This window comes from Phyllostomus hastatus, unplaced genomic scaffold (assembly GCF_019186645.2).
Source record: "Phyllostomus hastatus isolate PE091 unplaced genomic scaffold, TTU_PhHast_1.1 phas_scaffold_317, whole genome shotgun sequence".
In the NCBI taxonomy this organism is placed as follows: Eukaryota; Metazoa; Chordata; class Mammalia; order Chiroptera; family Phyllostomidae; genus Phyllostomus; species Phyllostomus hastatus.
In genome coordinates, this window is record NW_025334023.1 from 13,312,264 (window position 1) to 13,322,455 (window position 10,192).

The 10,192-nt window shown below is 42.2% G+C and overlaps 1 protein-coding gene across 12 annotated transcripts in view; it reads right to left on the reverse strand.

Annotated features, from left to right (window-relative positions):
* PICALM (phosphatidylinositol binding clathrin assembly protein) overlaps positions 1–9,671 on the reverse strand; it is a 122,107-nt gene extending 112,436 nt beyond the window's left edge. For 5 of the 12 annotated variants that reach the window (XM_045817887.1, XM_045817883.1, XM_045817885.1 and 2 more), the window contains exon 1: positions 9,143–9,670. In XM_045817887.1, the coding sequence (XP_045673843.1) occupies positions 9,143–9,272 (130 nt within the window). In that variant the 5' untranslated portion in view covers positions 9,273–9,670. Of the gene's footprint in view, positions 1–9,142 lie in introns of all 12 variants that reach the window. The other 7 variants (XM_045817892.1, XM_045817890.1, XM_045817889.1 and 4 more) reach the window with 4 other exon arrangements.
* Between the last annotated feature and the right edge of the window lie 521 nt (positions 9,672–10,192).

The following is a 10,192-nucleotide window of genomic DNA, read 5'->3' on the forward strand; positions in this document are numbered from 1 at the left end:
GAAATTTCACATCAAATATCAAAAAGATAATCAGGCTCAAAATAAACAACTTAAAGCAATTCTTACAATTAAAATGGATTTTTAACAATATACTTTTAAAATATCTAATATTTTATACAAATGATTCACAAATCAAATGAAAACAAAAAAGTCAAGTCATGTGAAGTTTCGTTTTTTCACCCAGTACTTGTAAATTAAACTCAGACACCTTAAAAAATGATTCAGGTATATAAAACATAAACATAAAAAGCATTGCTACAAAAATAAAAAATGTGAAGTCTAATAGTATTCCTTTAAGTATATTTTATTGATTATGCTATTACAGCTGTCCCATTTTTTTCTTCCCTTTATTCCTCTTCCTCTGATATCCCCCATCCCATAAACATCCCCCCACCCTTAGTTCATGTCCATCCATGGGTTGTACATATTAGTTCTTTAGCTTCTCCATTTCCCGTACTATTCTTAACCTCCCCATGTCTATTTTGTACCTTCCATTTATGCTTCTTATTCCCTGTACCTTTTCCCCCCTCCCCGCTGATAACCATCCATGTGATCTCCATTTCCATGATTCTATTCCTGTTCTAGTTGTTTGCTCAGATTTTGTTATTTTCGGATCTGCTGTTGATAGTTGTGAGTTTATTGCCATTTTATTGTTCATTGTTTTTGATATTCTATTTTTTAGGTAAGTCCCTTTAATATTTCATATAATAAGGGCTTGGTGATGATAAACTCCTTTAACTTGATTTTATCTGGGAAGCACTTTACCTGCCCTTCCATTCTAAATGATAGCTTTGCTGGATAGAGTAACCCAGGTGTAGGTTCTTGCTTTTCATGACTTTGAATACTCCTTTCTAGCCCCTTCTTGCCTGTAAGGTTTCTTTTGAGAAATCAGCTGACAGTCTTACGGGAACTCCTTTGTAGGTAACTGTCTCCTTATCTCTTGCTGCTCTTAGGATTTTCTTTGTCTTTCATCTTGGGTAATTTAATGTTGATGTGCCTTGGTGTGTTCTTTTCTCTTCCTCCTTTTAAGGTTCTCTTCTCATCTTCAATCTTTGACAACTTAATTATGATGTGTCTTGGTGTGTTCTTGTTTGGGTCCAAGTTGTTTGTGACTCTCTGAGCATCCTGGACTTGTATGTCTATTTCCTTTGTCTCACTGGGGAAGTTTTCTTTACTTTTTCAAGTAAGTTTTCAATTTCTTGCTATTCCTCCTCTTCTTCTGGCACGCCTATGACTTGGATGTTAGAAAGTTTTAAGTTGTCCCACATGTTCCTCAACCTCTCCTCATTTTTTTTGAATTCTTGTTTCTTTATTCTGTTCCAGTTGAATATTTACTTCTTCCTTTTGTTCCAAATCATCGACTTGAGTCCCATTTACCTTCCTTTCACTGTTGGTTCCCTGTATATTTTTCTTTATTTCACTGCATAGTCTTCACTTCTTCCCCTATTTGCATCGATACTCAATCATTTCTGTGAGCATCCTTATTACCAGTGTTTTGAACTCTGCATCTGATAGGTTTGCTATCTCCTCGCCGCTTAGTTCTTCTTCTGGAGTTTTGATCTGTTTTGTCATTTGGACCATATTTCTTTGTGTCAGTGCACCTGTCACATTGTAAGGGGCAGAGCCTTGGGTATCCGTCAGGGCAGGCAACTCACTTCTCTAGGTTGTGGTTCTGTATGTGGGGGAGGTCAGAGAGGGAACAATGCTGCTTGCTCAGCTCTCACCCTGCTTTCAAGAGACTGCAGTTTCTCCCGTTGCCACAACCCCTACAGATTTTTACAGATGGACGTTCTGAGGCTTTAGCCAGTGCTGGAACCCTGGTTTGTGCAGTCTGTCTCACTCCTAAGTTGTTCTTCCCAGTTCATCTTCATGCAATGTGGGATCACCCAGACCACCAACCGCTGCCTCACCATGCGTCTTCTCTGCCCTAGCTGCCCATTTCTGCCCCTCCTACCTGTCTGGATGAATGTTTCTTATTTAACTGCTTGCTTGTTTGACTTACATACAGGTCAATTTTCTGGCAGTTCTGGTAGTTTTTTGTTTTTAAATTGGTTGTTCCCTTCTTTTGGTTGTGCAAGGAGGCCAAGCTTATCTACCTATACCTCCATCTTGGCTGGAACCCTCTTAATCTGATAGTATTTCTTAACACAAGTCCACCAGTGAAGCCTAATTACTTCACAAAGATATTTCAGAATTTGCTAACTATAAATTAGACAGGTACCAAAATGGCTACGTCAGGTTCTCTTCAGAGTTTCTCTTTTGAAGTACTTATTATTCAGAAATATAATTAGATATATCAAGGAGAAAAACACTTTACAGTTATGGAGTTCTATATATCTCAGGCATATGACATATGTCATTTGATGTAATCAAATCTTATCATTGACTCCACCTTCACAGGAGTGACCTTAGCACCTTCATTGACTCCATTACTATTTTCTGTATTTCAGAAATATTAAAAACTAAATGACAGAATAGGTCAAATAATGATAATATATATCTTCCTCAAATGCATCTTCTTGCAAATCAAGTCCTGGTTACCAGATACTTTCTTGACAATATGCACACAAAGCAACCACTGGATATCCTTAAGACATTAGAAATCAAGGCATCTGCTTAAAAAGGTAATTACTTCAAGTACATTTCTTTTTTTTAAATATATTTTATTATGCTATTACAGTTGTCCCATTTCCCCCTTCTCTCCCCTCCAACCTGTACCCCCTCTCCCACCCACATTCCCCCCCTTCAGTTCATGTCCATGTGTCACACTTGTGAGTTCTTTAGCTTCTACATTTCCCATACTATTCTTGCCCTCCCCCTATCTATTTTCAACCTACATTCTATGCTACTTATTCTCTATACCTTTTCCCCCCTCTCCTCCTCCCACCCCCCCCCCTGTTGCTAACCCTCCATGTGACCTCCATTTCTGTGGTTCTGTTCCTGTTCTACTTGTTTACTTAGTTTCTTTTGGTTTTGCTTTAGGTGTGGTTGTTAATAATTGTGAGTTTGCTGTCCTTTTACTATACATGTTTTTTCTTTATCTTCTTTTCTTAGATAAGTCCCTTTAACATTTCATAAAATAAGGGCTTGGTGATGATGAACTCCTTCAACTTGACGTTATCTGAAAAGCACTTTATCTGCCCTTCCATTCTAAATGAGAGCTTTGCTGGATAGAGCAATCTAGGATATAGGTCCTTGTCTTTCATGACTTGGAATATTTCTTTCCAGCCCCTTCTTGCCCATAAGGTCTCTTTGGAGAAATCAGCTGACAGTCTGATGGGAACTCCTTTGTAGGTTAGTGTCTCATCTCTTGCTGCTTCTAGAATTCTCTCCTTTGTTTTTACCTTGGCTAATGTAATTATGATGTGCCTTGGTGTGTTTCTTCTTGGGTCCAACTTCTTTGGGGCTCTCTGAGCTTCCTGGATTTCTTGGAAGACTATTTCCTTTGCCAGATAGGGGAAGTTCTCCTTTATTACTTGTTCAAATACGTGCTCAATTTGTTGCTTTTCCCCTTCCCCTTCCCCTTCTGGTACCCCTATAATTCGGATGTTGGAACGTTTAAAGATGTCCTGGATGCTCTTAAGCTTCTCTTCGTTTTTTTGAATTCTTATTTCATCATGCTTTCCTGCTTGGTTGATTCTATCTTCCTTCTGGTCCACTGTATTGTTTTGAGACTCAGTTTCCTTCCTTTCACTATTGGCTCTCCTCCGTGTATCTTCCTGCATCTCTTTTATGGTAACCTGCATCTTTTCATCTAATTTGCGCCCAGAATCAACCAATTCCATGAGCTTTCTGATCACCAGTGTTTTGAACTGTGCATCTCATAGATTGGCTATTTCTTGGTCGCTCAAAAGGATGAGTCCTGGGGGACTGACCAGTTCTGTTGTAAACATGTCTCTCCCTGTCTCTCCTTTTTTTTTTTCCGGTCTGGTCGTTCTTGTTACGGTGAGGGGCGGAGCCTTAGGTGTTCACCAGGGCTAGGCACCCCAGTCACTAGATTGTGACGTTATATGTGGGGGTGGGGGTGGGTGTGGAGGCAGGGGCGGGAGCGGGGACAGGAGGGAACAATGGCGGTAGTTCCGTTCTCCTGGGCTCAGACCCTTCTCTGGGATCCTGGGCTGCGAGCTCTGCCCTGGTCCACAATCGCCGCCTCACTGGGTCCGCCAGCCGCAGCTTGCGTACTCAGGAATCACCGCTGCATTCTTGTGCCCCGATGGCTGTCGTGCTGATTTCTCACCAAATTTTCCCTGACCTCTGCGCGCCGCCTACCCGCGCCAGCCCCCGTGCCTGCCCCGTGCCTGCCCGGCTCGTCTTCTCCTACCAGTCTGGATGTACGGGTCTACTTCAACTTCTTGGCTGTCCGACTTCCATTCAGATAAATCCTCTGTCAGTTCTGGGTGTTATTCTGTCTGTAAATTATTGTTGTTCTAATCTTGGTTGTGCGAGGAGGTACAGTGCGTCCACCTATTCCTCCATTTTGCTTGAAGTTGATGTACATTTCAATATCATATATTTTCCTTTTTAAAATAAATACTTGTTAAAAATAAATACTTGTAAAAAATAAAATTTTTTTATTTTCTAATTTTATTGTATTTTTTCTATATATCTTCAATGGTCACGCAAACCACTAATTTAAATACAATTCATCTTGTATGTATTCAAAAGACCACAAACACTCACTTTTGAAAAAAAATTCCACAATTAAAATTAGGTAGGGCTAGATCCACACATACCTATTCTGTATCTACCACAGAGATATGATTATAGTAAATCAGGGGTGTCAAACTATTTTCACTGGGGGCCACATCAGCCATGTGGCTGCTTTCAAAGGGCCAAACGTAATTTTAGGACTGTATAAATGTAACTACTCCTTAACTAGGGGCAAGGAGCTGAGTCCTGCCACTGGGTAGAAACAAGGTGCTGGGCCAAATAATACAAGGTGGAGGGCTGGATTTGGCCCACCGGCCTTGTGTTTGCCACCTTTGTAACAGATGTTTAATAAGAACATGATTTTGTCGTAGAGAATATAAGGTAGATGGTAGCATGAATGACATCCCTGAATATTAATTGGGAAATATATGGTTAAAAAAGTGAAGCCATTATAGTCATTAACATAAATGTTACATTCCAGTGAAACATGTCACAATGTAAGTGCCCAAGGACAGTAAATTAAATATAATTATTCATATAAAAAATAAGACTAAAGGTTGTTAAATAAAAATTTTTTAACTAAGAATTTCTAAATTTAAAAATTGTGTTTGTCTATACTTCGATCATTATGGATGTTTTAAGCATTCTATGCCTTCTTTAAATGGAGTTAGAGACTACTTTCTATAAAAACAGTTTGCCTCTCCCACAATTGACAAGGTTAAACTAGATAATGGTTAATAAGTTCCTGGCAAATTGAAGTCCTTAAGATTTATGTTTGAACTCTTGTGGGCTGCTAGTCTTCTACTTTGATCATGGCCACAAGAGCCCTGGACTTAAATGTAAATCATGTTCAATCATGTTCATTTTTACAAATATGTTTCAAGTCTGACAGCTCTATTCACACTAGAGTCACACTAAGTAACACTACTATCTACTGACACCTATAAGCAAAGCAAACCATCTTTCTTAAGCAAGTATATGACCATTGTTAATAAAACGAGAACAGTTTGTGTGACATCAATGTAACCTGGCAGACAAAGAGAATGGGCTGGAATGCTCATGTGTGAACCATTACAACTTCACTGTACTAGCCAGCGGGAGATGAGGACGCTGGTGAGTGAGCATATATACTATGTGGCCACCACGTTCAAAATGACCAAGCAAGTAGAGCAATGAATCTGCATCAAATTTTGCATTAAGCTTGAGCATTCCTCCACAGAAACTACTCAGATGATTCAAAAGGCCACAACTATGGGCAACTGGTGATTGGCAGGCAGCTGTATCATGCCAACACTATATCTGGTGCAGTTTTTTGGCAAAACATCAAATCACCCAGGTAACTCAGCCACTCTACAGCCCAGATTTGGCACCCTTCGACTTCTGGCTTTTCTCAAATCTAAAATCACCTTTGAAAGGGAAGAGATTTCAGACCCTTAATGAGACTCAGGAAAATACGACGGGACCACTGATGGCAAGTGGGAGAACTGTGTGAGATCTCAAGGTGCCTACTTTGAAGGAGACTGCGACATCATTGTCCTATGCGCAATGTTTCTTTTCGCTTTTATCTTCTTCAATAAATGTCTCTCTTTTGCATAATACATTGCTGTATGCTTCCTGGGCAGACCTTGTAAAATACAGCATCAATTAAGCCCTTAATTCATCAATTATAATAATCACTTCCCAATATGAAAGATCTTAGGGAAGAACATAGAACTACATCCACACTCTAAAGTCTAAGAGGGGAAAAGTCCTAAGCATCTTTTTGTTAAAAACATTTAAAAAATGAAATTATCAAAATAAATAAATAATGAAATAGTTTTCATTAGGTTCAAGGAAGTAGGCAATAGTTTGGGCAGACATTGAAAGATGCAACAAAACTCAGCTTTTACAAGAAAGAAAACTTCCTGTAAGAGGAAAAATCATCCCGACATTAAAGCCTAAAATGCATGGTGTCAAGACCCAGAACTGTGATAGCCTTTTCAATTTTCTCAAAGTACATTAAAGTGTATATGAAAGGTGTTTAGAAAAACCACTCACTGGTTGACTAAAAGTTATTTCATTAGTGAAAACTGGCTAGAAATGCATTTTAAACAATATAGGAAAAATATTATCACTATATTTTAAAAACCTCACTGAGAAGAAATAACAGTAGGGGATCCTTATTTATATGAAATTTTTTTTGAAAAAATCAAACATTACCAGTAATACACAAGTTCCAAATAAGTGGGAGTTTATAAACACAAGTGGTAGAGAAAAAGAACTACAAACATGAGAGTACCCTACAAACTTAATCCCAACTCGCATCTGCAATAGCTTCTATTACAAGAGGAAAGGTTAACATTCATAAATCCCCAAGTAAGTATCACCATCCTAACCTTACCTAGTCTATTTTCTGACCTTCTTAGCAATATATTTAAAGGAACTGCTAAATTTGAAATGACAAAAAACCTTTATAAGAACCTTTAAAAGCTTTATCTATTCCTGTTATAATTTATTATTTTGAAGGGAAGAGGACAATACATAGTTCACAGTTACAAGTAATTTCTTCACATCACCATCACTAAAAAGAAAAATAAAAAACAATAAAAGAATTAACACAGTGTTACAGCACACCGTAAGGTTGGGTAGAGCAAGCCAAGTAGTCATTTGAAGAGACACAAACAGTACAAATGTCTACTCCAAATATCAGATAATAAAAAGAAATCACTTATAGTTTCACTGCTTTTTAATTAAATTGTGTATTACAATGTCACCATTTAAATATAGTCTGCATTCTCTACACAGGCAAGGACTGATAGTTAAAAAGCAGCTTGCATGACTTGTGCACCACAGAAAAGAACCAAGCAGTAATGATATATATATTTTTTTACTTTTCCAGCAAAGGAACCAGTTACAATGAATAATGGGTTTGTCTGTAGCAATAACTTGTTTTAGCAGTACTTCATAAGCAAAGTATTCTTGGAAGAATTCACATTTTGTACATTTTTTTTTTAAGTTCAAGCCTTACAGTCAAAGTCCAAATAAGAAATCAAAACGGGATTCCTGTCAGTGAATTTCCTTTAAGGACATGCACACTCTTGCTTCAATCAGAAAAGCAAAGTAACTTTCATGCAGGATTAAGTCAGTCAGGGTAGTAAAAAAGGAACTTTTTATAGCCACCTATTTCCCTATTTTGCCCCCAAAAGTTTCGGGTCAAAACTCCATTGAGTCAAAGCTTGAGTAATCCACTGAGCTTTGTACCATGACGTAAGGGAGTGGAAAGAAAAAGGAGGATATTATAGGTAGCTTCCAGGTTTGGAAAAAGTTGGGAGGAGTTAGGTCTAGTGGTTGTATGTAAGTTAGTGAATGGAGATATATTATGCCGCGTAAGAAAGGCTAGTCCCCCAAAAGATACCTAGTATAAAATTAAAATGAAGTCCAAACTCAAATATCATCAAATATTTTTCATCAGTTTTTAAAGACATGTATGTTATTTGTAGGTTTGAATATTAATCCATTTTGAATTCCAAAAGTCTGTGCTTCATACTCAATCCCCTAAATTCAAGCTGCCAGGTTTAACAGTTCCAGGAATCGATACCGGTATTAGCAAACCTTTTCCCATATCCCCATTAGCGCGCGCGCACACACACACAGAAACACACACACACACACACACACACACACACACACACAAGCGGGGGGAGGGACGGGGGGAGGGGGCTTGCCTGACATTCACAACTTACTCCAATGCCCCAAAAAGGAAAATACAATAATTAAATTCCACCAGAGGCAATTAAAAATCCCAACTTTCCACAAAGCTTTCCCTAAACCAAACGGAATCCCTTTATTTCCACCTCAACGAAGAAAGTAACCTGGTATTAAAGTCGGGTATTGAGCATGATATTTAAAATAAAGGAAACGGAGGAATTTAACTGAAACTACAGAGGCAAAGTAACACAAGTGTAGGTTGCAAAGGTGGGAGAGCAACCCAGGAAGGGACAGGAGAAGAGGCTACTGGACCAAACGAAGTGGGAATCCCTTGAAGGGAGGCAGCCCTCAGGATTGGGGAGAAAAAGGGATTCGGGTTCAAGCCAGCAGGCGTTTACGGAAACCCGAAGAAGGCTAATGGGAAACAATGGGACGGTGAGACCGGGAGCAAGCGGGGAGACGCTCAGGAAAGGGCAACTAGGGTGGGATGAAAGGGAAGCCTGCAGTACACGGAGTAAGCTGGGAGGTGAGAGGCCAGGTGGCGAGGCACGTTGGGGCACCGTGGCGCACGGTCAGAGAAGCTAGGGTCCCCTAGGAACCCGGAGGGGAGTGGCTTGTCAGGGATTTTTAGACAGGGAACGGAAACCGTGAAGGCAGGTGTAATGGAAGGAAAATACAGCTCCAATAAACTCAGGACCCGCCGTGCCAGACAAGACGCAGGGAGGGGACAGGCAGCTAAAACAGGGGTAAGAAATGAGATGGAGAGAAAGACATGAGTCGCGGCGCCGCCGTCGGCTTCACTCACAGTCCAGGTGCTTTTTCTTGGGCCCCATGATCTCGTGGGTCGTGGCCTTGCATACTGTCTTGGATACGGCAGAGCCTGTGACACTGTGCTGGGCAGCGGTGATACGGTCCGTCAAGCTCTGGCCGGACATCTCTGCGGCTTTTCCGCCACCCTTCCCGTTCCGCAGCCGGCGGGGACTGGGACCCCCAAGCGCCGGAGGACCCCCACCCCCCACCGCACCCCCCTACCCTCACCGGCTCCTTCTCCGCCCGCCGGCCTGGGGCGGGGCTCAAGGCCGCGCGCTGCCACCCAGGCCGGAAAGAACCGGTTCGTGTCACCCGCGGGGTCAGGCACGGTGCCGGGTGCTCCCCTGCCCCCGCCTCACTTCAGCCCACCCCTCCCCTGGTCAGCTGGAGCCCGGCAGAGTAAGAGGGACAGGCAGCTGCAGGAAAATGGCGGCGCCAGGCTCCACCTCGGAGCTTTCCGGGCTGCCCCGCGTCACGTGACTCGAGTCCCGCCCCTCCTCCTTCTCCCGCCCCTTTTCCTTCTCTTTCCTTTCAGACGCCCGCCCTCCCTCGCTCAGCGAGGGAAGAGCGGGGCGGTGCCCGCTTGCAACGTGCTGGAACCCGCCCGGCGGGCGCAACAAGAAAGGCCGCCCGAGGTGGGGGGCGGGGAGTGCGGGGCGGGCCGCGTCACGTGATACTCTTTGCCAACAAGTCGCCGGAGGATGAGTCCGCTGGGGTCATAGAGAGGGGGCGGGGCAGGGCGGGGGGAGGGGCGTGGAGTTCGGTGCTCTGGGGGTCGGCCACTCCCCTTTCCTACTCCACTGCAAGGTTGTTCTAGTGGCTATGGTTGAAACCCGTATCTTGACAAAGAGGAGGTGCAGCTGCCTTCATAGCACCTCGGGAGGAAGGAGATGTCAGACTTCTGGTTTCCCAGGCTTCCCTAGCATAATCAGAAATGTGTTAAGGAATGCACCCCCCCACCCCCAGGCCATCCTCCAGCCTAAGGAAAAGGAAATGGACTGCAGTGGACCCATTTTCTGAGCCTGCCCCAGGCCTCTCCCTATAG